We start from the raw sequence: 17762 nt of genomic DNA on the forward strand, positions 1-17762 counted from the left end.
AATTTGCACACGCCACCTGTCCTCGTTTGGCTCATTTTGTTTTGAAGAAAAAGAAAGATGGCATATTTAGCTGCACATCAACTTCCTATTTTAGATACATCTCAAATAAACAATCCTGTGTTTCCTGTAGCATATGTTCTCAACCTATTGCATGTGTGCCCTTCCCATCACTGGCATATGTTCTCTAAGGGGTACTTCCAGTATGGTCAAAGGATAATTGCTTGATAATGTATGAATTAATCATATTGGTATAGACAATTATTACAACTTATGTAAGTGAGAATCAAAATGTATAAGCAGAATACCTTATCATACTTGTAACTGTGAGCACATGAATATAATTGTAACTACATCAGAGTAACCAAGCAGCTCGGGGTGACCCAAACCACTAGGAAAGTATAGGGGACTAAAAGAGACTGAAAAGCCCTCCCACTAAAAAGCAATACTTGGTGTGATTTGCCTTCTTAAAACAGAAGGTACTTGCGAAAATAATGTTGAATCATTCCACTAGCTTTTTGACTTTGAGACAACGTCTCTCACTCCATGCTGAAGGGTGGAAATGCACTCATTGGCTGTCACATAGCAACGGCAAACAGCATTCCGGATGCTGGTGGAGATAGGAGGCTCAGTCCAACTTTTGGCTGCCGCAGCGCCGCTGTAAGAGGGGGCAGTATTTGGCCATACACACAATTCTTCAAGCAATGGCATCACCTCTGGAAGTGGACCATTCTGCCATGCAGTCAGTGGCCTGACGGAGAAATGATTCACAGGTACTGCTTGTGAAAAGGGAACATTTATTGACGTTTAGTGATTAGGAAAAAGAGGTAGGCACTGTGGACTTCAGTCTCAGGGAGGGTTCCACTCACTGGTGCTGGGGTGTAGGGTATCACCTCTTGCGTGCTTGGATTTAAGAAATAGATTTCATGTATACCATAAGAAAGAGAAACAATCCTGCACTGCTCCAAGGCTTTTAATTCAGTCAGCTCAATCTTCATACAATGTATTCTGACATACCCTTCTTGAGTCCTGGCTGTGGGGCAATGTGGGGGCGGCAGCGGCCTGCCTGACGACCGTTTCGCTCAAACGAGCTTCCTCTGAGGCTCCGTGCGCGCACGGAGCCCGCACACGGAGCCTCAGAGGAAGCTCGTTTGAGCGAAACGGTCGTCAGGCAGGCCGCTGCCGCCCCCACATTGCCCCACAGCCAGGACTCAAGAAGGGTATGTCAGATCTTAATGTATTTTCTATGGAATGGACTTGAATACATTGTATGAAGATTGAGCTGACTGAATTAAAAGCCTTGGAGCAGTGCAGGATTGTTTCTCTTTCTTATGGAACATTTATTGAACTCCCAATAGAATTAGATAGCATATGTTGAAATGGCAAGAACATACCGACAGTATACTCTGCAATAACAAAAATGTGCTGACAACTGAAATGGCAAGAAGGGTCATGTAATAAACTTAATTGCCTCTGCAAATGTTGAATGGGGAAGGATAAGGTAACTTTGAATACAGAAAACTAACTAGTTCACTGGCTAATGGAAGGTCAGTTTCGCTTTAAAATAAGTACACCAAAATTGAGAAACACAGGGCCATATGCAAATCACTTTTTCTCCTGAATTTTCTCCTAGGAGAGAATTTTTCACCTTCTATTTACATTAACTTTTTAGCATTTTGCAATAGAAAACGTACCACAAAGTTGGTGAAAAAATACTGTCCAAATGATTTTGAGTACCGTATATACTCGAGTATAAGCCGACCCCCCAACTTTTACCTAAAAAAACCTGAAAAAAATGATTGACCGGAGTATAAGCCAAGCATAGGAAATGCAGCACCTACTGAGGACCTCCTAGGGCTCTCCTCTCTGTTTTTTCCTGCAGTGATAAAGTGCAAAATGCATACCTATCTTTTATCAGCAAAAAGTGACATAAGTGATTCAATGTAGCACATATCAGTATTCTGAGGACTCACTGGAAAGTGAAGCTTGCAGTGGGCACTAGGGGTGCACAGCCTGACAGCCGTTTCACAGAACTTGGTTCTTCCGAGGCCAAGGTGCATTATGTACCCCCAGGGCCCTCTGTCACCTTAACTTTCCAGTGAAACCTCAGAATACTGATAAGTACTAGTATAAGGTACATTGAATCATGCTGTGTTTCACTTATTGCTGATAAACTGTATGTCTGCATTAAGCATTTTATCACTGCATGAATAGCCTGTTCAAGAGTGCCTGATCTTCTACTCTCTGTTGCTAATTTGCATCTGTCCTTTACCATGTCCAGTCTGTGTGTGGATCCCTAGGCTGCTCTGAGAGCGATAAGAGATCGATCAGAGTCTGAGCAATATGAGTGGATGAGATGCCACTCTGTGTGCTACAGATGCTAAAAGATAAGATAGGAACGCATAATAAAACTGCCCCCTATGAAATGTTCTCACTGTACATTATGCAGCCGCACTTTGTTCTTCTGGGGACTGGGCATACACGATCGATGATCGGGTGCAGGCGTTCCCCCTCTTTGTGGTTGTCAGCCATTCATGGATGGTAACAGTGGGAGCTGAGTCTCTTCCCTCCGGCATTTGTAGAGTAATGCACAGTGAAGCATCTACTCACCAGTTCCCGACGCCAGGATTAATCTTTAGCTTGTCTATTGCAGTCTCCTCTCTATGACCCCCTGCAGTGACACACAATGTGAGGCGCCACTAGAGGGAGGCAAAGAAAGGAGATTGACAGACTAGCTAAGGATGTATCTTGTTGCCGAGAACTGGTGAGTGAATGCTCTGCACCATTCTGCAAATGTCGGGGTGGAGAGGGGGGACACCCCGGGGGAAACAATCTGTACATACCGCTCCAGCACACAGCAGATGCCAGGCAGACACACCGTGGGGAAACAATTATGCGCATACCGCTCCAGCGCATGGCACATACCAGGTGGACATACTGGGGGGGGGGGAAACAATCTGTACATACCGCTCCAGCGCACAGCACATGCCAGGCAGACACACTGGGGGAAACAATTATGTGTATACCGCTCCAGCGCATGGCACATACCAGGTGAACATACTGGGGAGGAAGGAAACAATCTGTGCATACCGCATACAGCACAAGCCAGGTGGACACACTTACTCCGGCAGACTACACCTGCTGGGGGAGACACATTTGGGGGGGAATATGCGGCACATACCCATCTGGTGAAGGGGCACAAGTTGCTGACTCGAGTATAAGCCGAGACCCCCACTTTTGGGCCACTTTTTTTGGGCCCAAAAACTCGGCTTATACTCGAGTATATACGGTATTTATTTGTTTGCTGGTGGTGTACAGGGCATTTTATTTACAAGTTGTGAAAATATCACCTAGGAGAAAACTCAAGTGAAAAGTGAATTGCATATGGCCCATAGGCCCTTATTAAATTCACTTTCCTCTAAGTTTTCTCCTAGGAGATCATTTTTCATCTTCTGTTTAAAATACATTTTCAGCACTCTGCAATTGAAAAAGTACCAAATAGTAGTTGAAAAAGTACTGTCAAAATTAAGCAAGAGTATTTTCTTGCTTGCTGGTGGCTTAAAAGGCATTTTATTGATAAGGTGTGAAAATATCACCTTTCTTAACCATTTCAGCCCGCAGGGATTTTTCACCTTATGCATCAGAGCAATTTTCACCTCCCATTCATTCGCTAATAACTTTATCACTACTTATCACAATTTATTGATCTATATCTTGTTTTTTCCGCTACTAATTAGGCTTTCTTTGGGTGGTACATTTTGCTAAGAATTATTTTTTTATAAATGCATTTTAACAGGATTAATAAGAAAAAATTGAAAAATTCATTATTTCTCAGTTTTTGGCCATTATAGCTTTAAAATAATCCACGCTACCATAATTAAAACCTTTGTATTTTATTTGCCCCTTTGTCTCGGTTATGACACTATTTAAATTTTGTCCCTATCACAATGTATGGCACCAATATTTTATTTGGTGCATTTTTTCTGTTTTGCGTCCATCACTATTTACAAGCTTATAATTTAAAAAATGTTTGTAGTATACCCCCTTCACGTGCATATTTAAAAAGGGCAGACCCTTAGGTAACTATTTATGTCTTTTTTTTTTTTTTATTGTCATTTTTTTTTTCCATTAAAAATTTTATTTGGGTAATATTTTGGTGTGGGAAATAAACAGTTAATTTTTTATGTTATTATATGTGTAAATTGTAATGTAAAAAATATGTAGATTAGTTTTTTTTTCCTCCTTGTGCTTCTCGCTAACCGGAAGCACAAGGGGGACGCGGAACATTTTTCGGTTTTTCTGCTGGGAACACGGATCGGTGATCGGGAACCATGTTCCCGTTCACTGATCGCAGGGCTACCGGGGGACAGTACGGGGGCACAGGGGCCCGTGCGCGATCGTGCGCGGGAGCGCGCCGAAGCGCAGCAGAGCAGCCGCCCAGACGTGAGCTTCACGTCCGGGTGGCAGAAATGGTTAAAGGGAATCTGAAGTGAAAATAAACTTTTGATATAATGATGTGTATGTGTAGTACAGCTAAGAAATAAAACATTAGTAGCACAGATATGAGACTCATATTGTTTCCAGTACAGGAAGAGTTAAGAAACGTCAGTTGTTATCTATGCAAATAAGCTACTCTGAGCTCTCCGACCAAGCTTTGTCAGCTACAGTGCTGTTTTCTGAACGCTTATCTCAAACTGTCTCTCACTGTTTCTTGTTTGTTTAACGTTTTATTGTAGAACTAATGACCATTTGAACTTTCCTGCTCTGTTCCATAGTTTAAAATACAGAATATAGTTTGTAAACTGCAAATATTAGAGAGTGATGCAATGTTATAAAAAAAAAACTATACAACTGAAAATAAAAATGACACTTTTTTTCTTTTCTACCAATGTTATATGAATTATCCGTACTACACATACAATCCATTATATACTGTAATACGTTTTTTCCGTGTCAGTGTCGCTTTAAGAGAAAAAGATAATTGAATAAGGATATCTTTAACTCTCTATCTCTAATCTAGATAGGAAAATAAAAAAGTGTGAAGTAACACATTGTCAAGGGTATTTCAAGCACTAAAAGTACTGTTTCAGGAACACTTAAAGAACAAAAAAAATGCATAACGCTTGCATGTAAAATACAGTTTGAAGGGAATATTGACAAGTCGAGACAACAGTAGAGAATGTGCATTCATTTAATCCTATTAATAAATGTTGCAAAACAAAGGTTTGCCTTCTTAAAACAGAAGGTATTTGCGATTATTTAGGTTGGAGTGAGCATATGAAGTCTCCCACCATGCATCACTGCTGAATATGAGTAGGGTAATTTATAGCCCCTTATACACTGCTAGGAGTTCTGGTTCACCATGAGCTTGATGGGTAATCTGTAACTCTGGGTGCTTCAAGTCCTACCCCATAGAGCCACATTAATCCATGCCATGCACTGATGAGAATCAACCAATCCAAAACAGTCTGTATGCATGTTGGATTATTGTAGCTCTATACAATTGAGATGACACATCATAGCACTCCAGAGGTTCTGGAGGTGTGGTTAGCTTACTGGGACAACAAATGAGGATTTGCATATTCAGCAGTGATACATTGTGGAAGACATCATATGCTCACTCCAAACTGATTAATCGCAAATACCTTCTGTTTTAAGAAGGCAAATTTTGTTTTGCATAACATTTTAGTAAGTAGTTTAGGCTTTTTGGTCCTTTGTAGCCCCTTACACACTTCTAGAAGTTCTGGTTCACCATGAGCTTGCTGGGTAATCTGTAACATTAATAAATTTGGATAATTTTTTAACTCCCATCTCTCCCAAAACTGAACTCGGTTCAGGGGTACTTTACACACAGTACCTTTATTTGTTAATTTTACTATATCAGGAGTTAGCAGCATGACTACTTATATCAGAATGGCTGATGATGAAAGCTGAGAAAGAACTACTGATTATTACAGCAATCGACTCCAGGGAAATCTAAACCTTTTGTGGATGGTAAGCTATAGAAAACTATTTGTATGGGAAATAAAAAAGGCTGAATGGAGCACAATAAGTAAAATCAAAAACTATTAAAAGTGATTTGTCATGCAAGGAGTTATACAATTCCTGCTTTTGTGCATTGCCAGCAGGGGGTTAGTTGCTTTATACTGCTGTTCTAGCTAGACAAAACCAGGTGCTATTTAAGGCTTGTATCTATATCTAGTGATGTTTCTATGTTCTTCCTTCTACTTTCCTTTGTTCTGTGTAAAAGTAATCAGCATCAGTGCACAGCATTCTGTTCATGCATGCCCATAAAAAGGAAATACACTCACACACAAACACACACACACCTCCAGGGAAGGAAATACACACACACACACACACACACACACACCTCCAGGGAAGGAAATATACACACACACACACCTCCAGGGAAGGAAATACACACACACACACACATCCCACCAGAGAAGGAAATACACACACACACACACACCTCCAGGGAAGGAAATATACACACACACACACCTCCAGGGAAGGAAATATACACACACACACACACACATCCCTCCAGGGAAGGAAATATACACACACACACACACCTCCAGGGAAGGAAATATACACACACACACACACATACCTTCAGGGAAGGAAATACGCATGCACGCACACACACACACACACACACATACACACACACACACTTTCAAAGCACTTTTTGGCCATCTATAGCTCTTTTCTGATGAGATTGACAGACACAGACAGGTGAATTGGTTGATATTGTATGGTTGCAAAAATATGCTTATATTTTAGGAAAAGCCTTATGTTTCTTTTTAACAATAGGCACTATTAATAAACATTGCTGAATGTGGTCAGCTTTGACTGACATGAAGATAGTTTGAATTAAACTGTACCACAATTCCAAGGCAGAGTGTCACATTCACGACCCAGAAGCAGGAAATTGTGGCGCCAGAGGTGCCGTGGAAATTTGAGCAACGCCATAGGCACCCATATTAATACTGGCTACTGTGGGAAATTTGGGTGCCACAGCCAACTGATAAATTAGCCGGAGCTGAGGCCTCCCAACTATACAAACTGTGGCCACAAGTAGCGGGCCCTTGCAGGGACCATCCGCTAAAATTTCCCACAGTAGGCGTTATTACTATCGGCACCTTTGGCAGTGACCAAACATTCGTGTCACACAATATTTTTTGTTTTTTTGCAGCTGGAGCATTTAAGGTTAGGGGTCTGTGTTTTTGTTTTTTTGGCTTGGCACTGTGTGTAGGTGTGTGTGTGTGTGTGTGTGTGTGGGGGGGGGGGGTTGATTAAGGTTTTGCATTGGAGGGGGTAGGGGGAGTTAGGGTTAGACATCGGCAAGGGGGATGGTTAGGGTTAGGCATCGGAGGGGGAGTGGTTTACTTTAGGCATTAGTAAAGACAGAGTTCTGAGTGAAAATTGGGTTAGGTTTAGCGGTAGTAAAATATTGGTATCATTTACCGATATTTTACTAATGGAATTAGCCCTGCAAAATAGTAGAATATTGGTAAATTTGCTGATATTCTACTAATGGCTATTTTGGGCACCTAATCTGCCACTCTTGGTAGTTATTAATTAGTCATTTTAGCACTACATACTCTAACAAGGAAAGCCGCTCAAACCCCTAGGGAAGATAGGCAGTGCCAGATTATCTTCATGCCAAAACCAATATCAAGGTGAAGAGGAAGACTAATGGATTCACACAATGCCCAATGTCCAATAAAACACCCTGAAAACAAATGAGGACATGTAACCTCCATGTGTTGTAGGGTAATGCCTTGCAACATCAGATGGCGCTGGTAAGACTGGGTGGTTGAGAGAAGAACAATAGTGACACTAAAAAATGATAGATAGGGACTGTTAATACAGGTCCTTCTCAAAAAAATTAGCATATTGTGATAAAGTTCATTATTTTCTGTAATGTACTGATAAACATTAGACTTTCATATATTTTAAATTCATTACACACAACTGAAGTAGTTCAAGCCTTTTATTGTTTTAATATTGATGATTTTGGCATACAGCTCATGAAAACCCAAAATTCCTATTTCAAAAAAATTACATATTTATTTCAACCAATAAAAGAAAATTGTTTTTAAAACAAAAAAAGTCAACCTTCAAATAATTATGTTCAGTTATGCACTCAATACTTGGTATGGAATCCTTTTGCAGAAATGACTGCTTCAATGCGGCGTGGCATGGAGGCAATCAGCCTGTGGCACTGCTCAGGTGTTATAGAGGCCCAGGATGCTTCAATAGCGGCCTTAAGCTCATCCAGAGTGTTGGGTCTTGCGTCTCTCAACCTTCTCTTCACAATATCCCACAGATTCTCTATGGGGTTCAGGTCAGGAGAGTTGGCAGGCCAATTGAGCACAGTAATACCATGGTCAGTAAACTATTTACCAGTGGTTTTGGCACTGTGAGCAGGTGCCAGGTCGTGCTGAAAAATGAAATCTTCATCTCCATAAAGCTTTTCAGCAGATGGAAGCATGAAGTGCTCCGAAATCTCCTGATAGCTAGCTGCATTGACCCTGCCCTTGATAAAACACAGTGGACCAACACCAGCAGCTGACATGGCACCCCAGACCATCACTGACTGTGCGTACTTGACACTGGACTTCAGGCCTTTTGGCATTTCTCTCTCCCCAGTCTTTCTCCAGACGCTGGCACCTTGATTTCCGAATGACATGCAAAAGTTGCTTTCATCCGAAAAAAGTACTTTGGACCACTGAGCAACAGTCCAGAGCTGCTTCTCTGTAGCACAGGTCAGGCACTTCTGCCGCTGTTTCTGGTTCAAAAGTGGCTTGACCTGGGGAATGCAGCACCTGTAGCCCATTTCCTGCACATGCCTGTACATGGTGGCTCTGGATGTTTCTACTCCAGACTCAGTCCACTGCTTCCGCAGGTCCCCCAAGGTCTGGAATCGGTCCTTCTCCACATTCTTCCTCAGGGTCCGGTCACCTCTTCTCGTTGTGCAGTGTTTTCTGCCACACTTTTTCCTTCCCACAGACATCCCACTGAGGTGCCTTATACAGCACTCTGGGAACAGCCTATTCGTTCAGAAAATTCTTTCTGTGTCTTACCCTCTTGCTTGAGGGTGTCAATGATGACCTTCTGGACAAAAGTCAGGTCGGCAGTCTTACCCATGTTTGCGGTTTTGAGTAATGAACCAGGCTGGGAGTTCTTAAAAGCCTCAGGAATCTTTTGCAGGTGTTTAGAGTTCATTAGTTGATACAGATGATTAGGTTAATAGCTCGTTTAGAGAACCTTTTTCATGATATGCTAATTTTTGAGATAGGGATTTTGGGTTTTCATGAGCTGTATGCCAAAATCATCAATATTAAAACAATAAAAGGCTTGAACTACTTCAGTTGTGTGTAATGAATCTAAAATGTATGAAAGTCTAATGTTTATCAGTACATTACAGAACTTTATCATAATATGCTAATTTTTTGAGAAGGACCTGTATAGTGGTGGAGAGGAAAGGAGTTTCAGGTCCACACCTGTACACACTGTTATCATCTCTTGACTCAACTACAGGGAGTGCAGAATTATTAGGCAAATGAGTATTTTGACCACATCATCCTCTTTATGCATGTTGTCTTACTCCAAGCTGTATAGACTCGAAAACCTACTACCAATTAAGCATATTAGGTGATGTGCATCTCTGTAATGAGAAGGGATGTGGTCTAATGACATCAACACCCTATATCAGGTGTGCATAATTATTAGGCAACTTCCTTTCCTTTGGCAAAATGGGTCAAAAGAAGGACTTGACAGGCTCCGAAAAGTCAAAAATAGTTAGATATCTTGCAGAGGGATGCAGCACTCTTAAAATTGCAAAGCTTCTGAAGCGTGATCATCGAAAAATCAAAATAGTCAACAGGGTCGCAAGAAGCGTGTGGAAAAACCAAGGTGCAAAATAACTGCCCACAAACTGAGAAAAGTCAAGCGTGCAGCTGCCAAGATGCCACTTGCCACCGGTTTGGGCATATTTCAGAGCTGCAACATCACTGGAGTGCTCAAAAGCACTAGGTGTGCAATACTCGGAGACATGGCCAAAGTAAGAAAGGCTGAAAGACGACCACCACTGAACAAGACACACAAGCTGAAACGTCAAGACTGGGCCAAGAAATATCTCAAGACTGATTTTTCTAAGGTTTTATGGACTGATGAAATGAGAGTGAGTCTTGATGGGCCAGATGGATGGGCCCGTGGCTGGATTGGTAAAGGGCAGAGAGCTCCAGTCCGACTCAGACGCCAGCAAGGTGGAGGTGGAGTACTGGTTTGGGCTGGTATCATCAAAGATGAGCTCGTGGGGCCTTTTCGGGTTGAGGATGGAGTCAAGCTCAACTCCCAGTCCTACTGCCAGTTTCTGGAAGACACCTTCTTCATGCAGTGGTACAGCAAGAAGTCTGCATCCTTCAAGAAAAACATGATTTTCATGCAGGACAATGCTCCATCACACGCGTCCAAGTACTCCACAGCGTGGCTGGCAAGAAAGGGTATAAAAGAAGAAAAACTAATGACATGGCCTCCTTGTTCACCTGATCTGAACCCCATTGAGAACCTGTGGTCCATCATAAAATATGAGATTTACAAGGAGGGAAAACAGTACACCTCTCTGAACAATGTCTGGGAGGCTGTGGTTGCTGCTGCACGCAATGTTGATGGTGAACAGATCAAAACACTGACAGAATCCATGGATGGCAGGCTTTTGACTGTCCTTGCAAAGGAAGGTGGCTATATTGGTCACTTATTTGTTTTTGTTTTGTTTTTGAATGTCAGAAATGTATATTTGTAAATGTTGAGATGTTATATTGGTTTCACTGGTAAAAATAAATAATTGACATGGGTATATATTTGTTTTTTGTTAAGTTGCCTAATAATTATGCACAGTAATAGTCACCTGCACACACAGATATCCCCCTAAAATAGCTAAAACTAAAAACAAACTAATAACTACTTTCAAAAAATATTCAGCTTTGATATTAATGAGTTTTTTGGGTTCATTGAGAACATGGTTGTTGTTCAATAATAAAATTATTCCTCAAAAATACAACTTGCCTAATAATTCTGTACTCCCTGTATTGCAGCATTTACGTATCTGGTGTTCCGTTAATTAGACCATTGTCTCTATAATCTTCCATGAATACTGCAGCTAGATTTTTCTTTCCTTTTCATTTTTCCTCAATTGCTTCTCCTCTCTGCTGGTCTCTACACTAACTCACATTCAAAGTCAAATGGCTGTGTGCTTTTTCTTTAAAACACTCCATTCACTGCTCCTGCCCATGTACATCTTCAGCTTTATACATGACTACATCCCTAATTGCCTTCTCTGTTCCTTCAATGACCTACTCATAACCACTTTCCATGCAAGGCTCCAAATCTTCTCTAGGGCTTGCTTCTCTCTCTGGAATCCCTTATCCCATTAAGCTTTCTCCTACCCTGAACGTGAACAGTTTGAACAAGCTCTCTGAAGTTTGAACAAGCTCTCAAAACCTACCTGTTCAAATTTGTTTTCCTATCTTTCGGTCGCTTAGCCATCACTAATTAGCCATAATTCCCCCACCTCCTAGTTGTAAGTTTGATTGCGCAGGGTCCTCTTCTCCTCCTGTGAAGACTAATGTAACTATTATGTATCATGTGTAGGGGTTTCTCCACTGCACCTCATACTTATTCCACTGCACCTCATACTTATTGTATGTTATTTCACAATATGTTGGCACGTTATAAGTTAATAGTACATGCAAGAACACTTAGAAAGGCTAACAAGATATGCAGTGAACCAGTGTAGTTTGCCAAATGACCTAATGCTGCACGTCATAGGACTTCTTGTAATCCACATTGTAAATGTTCTTTACTCTAGTGAAATTGCATAATTCACATCAAATCTTGCTTCAGTTGAGTCAATTCATTAATCTCTTCTTAGAAACCTTAAAGAGAATCTGTATTGTTAAAATCGCACAAAAGTAAACATACCAGTGCGTTAGGGGACATCTCCTATTACCCTCTGTCACAATTTCGCCGCTCCTCGCCGCATTAAAAGTGGTTAAAAACAGTTTTAAAAAGTTTGTTTATAAACAAACAAAATGGCCACCAAAACAGGAAGTAGGTTGATGTACAGTATGTCCACACATAGAAAATACATTCATACATAAGCAGGCTGTATACACCCTTCCTTTTGAATCTCATGAGATCATTTGTGTGTTTCTTTCCCCCTGCAGCTATCTTCCACTGAAGTGTCAGGCTGTTTCTTCATGCAGAGTGCAGACAGCTCTGCCTGTATGTAATTCCTCAATATGTGAAAGCCCAGCCAGCTCAGAGGAGGATTTATCCAGCTTGTAAAAGATAAGAGAGAAGAGAGAAGCTGCCCTAATCTAAATAATACACAGGCAGTGTGCAGAGAGGGGCCTGGAGGGGGGAGATGCATCACAGAACCACAACATTGAAGAACTTGGCAGCCTTCTAGACACAGGCTGACAAGTCTGACAAGAGAGAAATAAGTTGATTTATTACAGAGATGGTGATAGTAGAACGTGCTGCAGTAAGCCAGAACACATTAGAATAGCTTTTGGAACTTGTAGGATGATAAAAAACAGGATGCAATTTTTGTTACGGAGTCTCTTTAAGGTGTACAGCCTTTTATGGTGTATTTTTTATTATGTTATGTGCAAACACATGAACTCCAATACAGGAACTGCTTAAAACCCCATCACTTGTTCTGGAATACACAAGTGTTTTGTGCAATGTACCTAATTCATTCTGTTCTGCTCTTTACAGGTAGTGATTAATGTAAATGGACTTCAGAAAGACTTGCAGGAGGAAGGATGGTTCAGGCTGAGTCCTGGGAAGTCTAAAGTCAATGTGGATGAGTAAGTGTATATCAAGCAGAATGTTTTATGTACAGTATTGCATTTTAGTCAACATCTTTTTAACCACTTCCCGACCGCCGTATTGACAAATGGTGGACGGGAAGTGGACCCCGCAAGGACCGCCGTATTGACAAAATGCGGCGGTCCTTGTATGGGCATGGGCGGAGCGATCGCGTCATCCGTGACGCGATCCTCTGCCGCCGCTCGATTCCGCGCACCCGCCGCAACATCCCGCCGGCCATACGGAAGCGCCGGCGGGATGTTAACCCGACGATCGCCGCATACAAAGTGTGTAATACACTTTGTAATGTTTACAAAGTGTATTATACAGGCTGCCTCCTGCCCTGGTGGTCCCAGTGTCCGAGGGACCACCAGGGCAGGCTGCAGCCACCCTAGTCTGCACCAAGCACACTGATTTTCTCCCCCCCCCCCTGCCCCCTGATCGCCCACAGCACCCCCCAGACCCATCAATCACCCATCAATCACCCCCTATCACCACCTGTCACTGTTACCCATCAGATCAGACCCTAATCTGCCCCTTGCGGGCACCCAATCACCCGCCTACACGCTCAGATTGCCCTCAGACCCCCCCTTATCAATTCGCCAGCGCAATATTTACATCTGTCCTTCCCTGTAATAACCCACTGATCACCTGTCAATCACCTGTCAATCACCCATCAATCACCCCCTGTCACTGCCACCCATCAATCAGCCCCTGTCACTGCCACCCATCAATCAGCCCCTAACCTGCCCCTTGCGGGCAATCTGATCACCCACCCACACCAATAGATCGCCCGCAGATCCGACATCAGATCACCTCCCAAGCGCAGTGTTTACATCTATTCTCTCCTCTAAACACCCACTAATTACCCATCAATCATCCCCTATCACCACCTGATACTGTTACCCATCAGATCAGACCCTAATCTGCCCCTTGCAAGCACCCAATCACCCGCCTACACGCTCAGATTGCCCTCAGACCCCCCCTTATCAATTCGCCAGGGCATTATTTACATCTGTCCTTCCCTGTAATAACCCTCTGATCACCTGTCAATCACCTGTCAATCACCCATCAATCACCCCCTGTCACTGCCACCCATCAATCAGCCCCTGTCACTGCCACCCATCAATCAGCCCCTAACCTGCCCCTAGCGGGCAATCTGATCACCCACCCACACCAATAGATCGCCCGCAGATCTGACATCAGATCACCTCCCAAGCGCAGTGTTTACATCTATTCTCTCCTCTAAACACCCACTAATTACCCATCAATCACCCATCAATCACCCCCTATCACCACCTGTCACTGTTACCCATCAGATCAGACCCTAATCTGCCCCTTGCGGGCACCCAATCACCCCCCTACACGCTCAGATTGCCCTCAGACCCCCCCTTATCAATTCGCCAGTGCAATATTTACATCTGTTCTCCCCTGTAATAACCCACTGATTACCTGTCAATCACCTGTCAATCACCTATCAATCACCCATCTATCACCCCCTGTCACTGCCACCCATCAATCACCCCCTGTCACTGGCACCCATCAATCAGCCCCTAACCTGCCCCTTGCGGGCAATCTGATCACCCACCCACACCAATAGATCGCCCGCAGATCCGACGTCCGATCACCTCCCAAGTGCAGTGTTTACATCTGTTCTCTACCCTAAACACCCACTAATTACCCATCAATCACCCCCTGTCACTGCTACCTATCAGATTAGACCCCTATCTGCCCCTAGGGCACTCAATCACCCGCCCACACCCTCAGAACGCCCTCAGACCCCAGCCCTGATCACCTCGCCAGTGCATTGCTTGCATCTATTCCCCCCCTAATCACACCTTGAGACACCCATCAATCACCTCCTGTCACCCCCTAGCACACCTACCCTATAGATCAGGCCCTAATTTGCCCCGTGTGGGCTCCTGATCACTCGGCCAAACCCTCAGATCCCCCTCAGACCCCCTTCCGATCACCTCCCCAGTGCATTGATTGCATCTATTTTCCCCTCTAACCACCCCCTGAGACACCCATCAATCACCTCCTGTCACCCCCTAGCACTCCTATCCATCAGATCAGGCCCAATACAACCTGTCATCTAAAAGGCCACCCTGCTTATGACCGGTTCCACAAAATTCGCCCCCTCATAGACCACCTGTCATCAAAATTTGCAGATGCTTATACCCCTGAACAGTCATTTTGAGACATTTGGTTTCCAGTCTACTCACGGTTTTGGGCCCGTAAAATGCCAGGGCGGTATAGGAACCCCACAAGTGACCCCATTTTAGAACAAAAAAGACACCCCAAGGTATTCTGTTAGGTGTATGACGAGTTCATAGAAGATTTTATTTTTTGTCAAAAGTTAGCGGAAATTGATTTTTATTGTTTTTTTTCCACAAAGTGTCACTTTCCGCTAGCTTTTGACAAAAAATAAAATCTTCTATGAACTCGTCATACACCTAACAGAATACCTTGGGGTGTCTTCTTTCTAAAATGGGGTCACTTGTGGGGTTCCTATACTGCCCTGGCATTTTAGGGGCCCTAAACCGTGAGGAGTAGTCTACAAAACAAATGCCTCAAAATGACCTGTGAATAGGACGTTGGGCCCCTTAGCGCACCTAGGCTGCAAAAAAGTGTCACACATGTGGTATCGCCGTACTCAGGAGAAGTAGTATAATGTGTTTTGGGGTGTATTTTTACACATACCCATGCTGGGTGGGAGAAATCTCTCTGTAAATGGACAATTGTGTGTAAAAAAAATCAAAAGATTGTCATTTACAGAGATATTTCTCCCACCCAGCATGGGTATGTGTAAAAATACACCCCAAAACACATTATACTACTTCTCCTAAATACGGTGGTACCACATGTGTGGCACTTTTTTACACCCTAAGTCCGCTAAGGGGCCCAAAGTCCAATGAGTACCTTTAGGATTTCACAGGTCATTTTGCGACATTTGCTTTCAAGACTACTCCTCACGGTTTAGGGCCCCTAAAATGCCAGGGCAGTATAGAAACCCCACAAATGACCCCATTCTAGAAAGAAGACACCCAAAGGTATTCCGTTAGGAGTATGGTGAGTTCATAGAAGATTTTATTTTTTGTCACAAGTTAGCGGAAAATGACACTGTGAAAAAACCAATTAAAATCAATTTCCGCTAACTTGTGACAAAAATAAAATCTTCTATGAACTAAACATACTCCTAACGGAATACCTTGGGGTGTCTTCTTTCTAAAATGGGGTCATTAGTGGGGTTCCTATACTGCCCTGGCATTTTAGGGGCCCTAAACCGTGAGGAGAAGTCTTGAAACAAAAATGACCTGGGAAATCCTAAAGGTACTCATTGGACTTTGGGCCCCTTAGCGCAGTTAGGGTGCAAAAAAGTGCCACACATGTGGTATCGCCGTACTCAGGAGAAGTAGTATAATGTGTTTTGGGGTGTATTTTTACACATACCCATGCTGGGTGGGAGAAATATCTCTGTAAATGAACAATTGTGTGTGAAAAAAATCAAAAGATTGTCATTTACAGAGGTATTTCTCCGACCCAGCATGGGTATGTGTAAAAATACACCCCAAAACACATTATACTACTTCTCTCGAGTACGGCGATACCACATGTGTGGCACTTTTTTGCACCCTAACTGTGCTAAGGGGCCCAAAGTCCAATGAGTACCTTTAGGATTTCCCAGGTCATTTTGCGGCATTTGATTTCCAGACTACTCCTCACGGTTTAGGGCCCCTAAAATGCCAGGGCAGTATAGGAACCCCACAAATGACCCCATTTTAGAAAGAAGACACCCCATGGTATTCTGTTAGGATTATGGTGAGTTCATAGAAGATTTTATTTTTTGTCACAAGTTAGCGGAAAATGACACTTTGTGAAAAAACCAATTAAAATCAATTTCCGCTAACTTGTGACAAAAATAAAATCTTCTATGAACTCACCATACTCCTAACGGAATACCTTGGGGTGTCTTCTTTCTAAAATGGGGTCATTAGTGGGGTTCCTATACTGCCCTGGCATTTTAGGGGCCCTAAACCGTGAGGAAAAGTTTTGAAACAAAAATGACCTGTGAAATCCTAAAGGTACTCATTGGACTTTGGGCCCCTTAGCGCAGTTAGGGTGCAAAAAAGTGCCACACATGTGGTATCGCCGTACTTGGGAGAAGTAGTACAATGTGTTTTGGGGTGTATTTTTGCACATACCCATGCTGGGTGGGAGAAATATCTCTGTAAATGAACAATTGTGTGTGAAAAAAATCAAAAGATTGTCATTTACAGAGGTATTTCTCCCACCCAGCATGGGTATGTGTAAAAATACACCCCAAAACACATTATACTACTTCTCTCGAGTACGGCGATACCACATGTGTGGCACTTTTTTGCACCCTAACTGTGCTAAGGGGCCCAAAGTCCAATGAGTACCTTTAGGATTTCCCAGGTCATTTTGCGGCATTTGATTTCCAGACTACTCCTCACGGTTTAGGGCCCCTAAAATGCCAGGGCAGTATAGGAACCCCACAAATGACCCCATTTTAGAAAGAAGATACCCCAAGGTATTCTGTTAGGACTATGGTGAGTTCATAGAAGATTTTATTTTTTGTCACAAGTTAGCGGAATGTGACACTTTGTGAAAAAAAAACAATACAAATCAATTTCCGCTAACTTGTGACAAAAAATAAAATCTTCTATGAACTCACCATACTCCTAACGGAATACCTTGGGGTGTCTTCTTTCTAAAATGGGGTCATTTGTGGGGTTCCTATACTGCCCTGGCAGTTTAGGGGCCCTAAACCGTGAGGAGTAGTCTTGAAACCAAATGTATCAAAATGACCTGTGAAATCCTAAAGGTACTCATTGGACTTTGGGCCCCTT

General features: G+C 42.8%; 1 protein-coding gene across 4 annotated transcripts in view; it reads left to right on the forward strand.

Moving 5' to 3' along the window:
* LOC137546350 (ras GTPase-activating protein 4-like) overlaps positions 1-17762 on the forward strand; it is a 200002-nt gene that overhangs the window by 122748 nt on the left and 59492 nt on the right. For all 4 annotated transcript variants that reach the window (XM_068268685.1, XM_068268684.1, XM_068268688.1 and 1 more), the window contains one exon: positions 12796-12887. In XM_068268685.1, the coding sequence (XP_068124786.1) occupies positions 12796-12887 (92 nt within the window). The remainder of the gene's footprint in view (positions 1-12795; positions 12888-17762) is intronic.

The sequence above is a fragment of the Hyperolius riggenbachi genome, chromosome 2 (assembly GCF_040937935.1).
Source record: "Hyperolius riggenbachi isolate aHypRig1 chromosome 2, aHypRig1.pri, whole genome shotgun sequence".
Lineage (NCBI taxonomy): Eukaryota > Metazoa > Chordata > Amphibia > Anura > Hyperoliidae > Hyperolius > Hyperolius riggenbachi.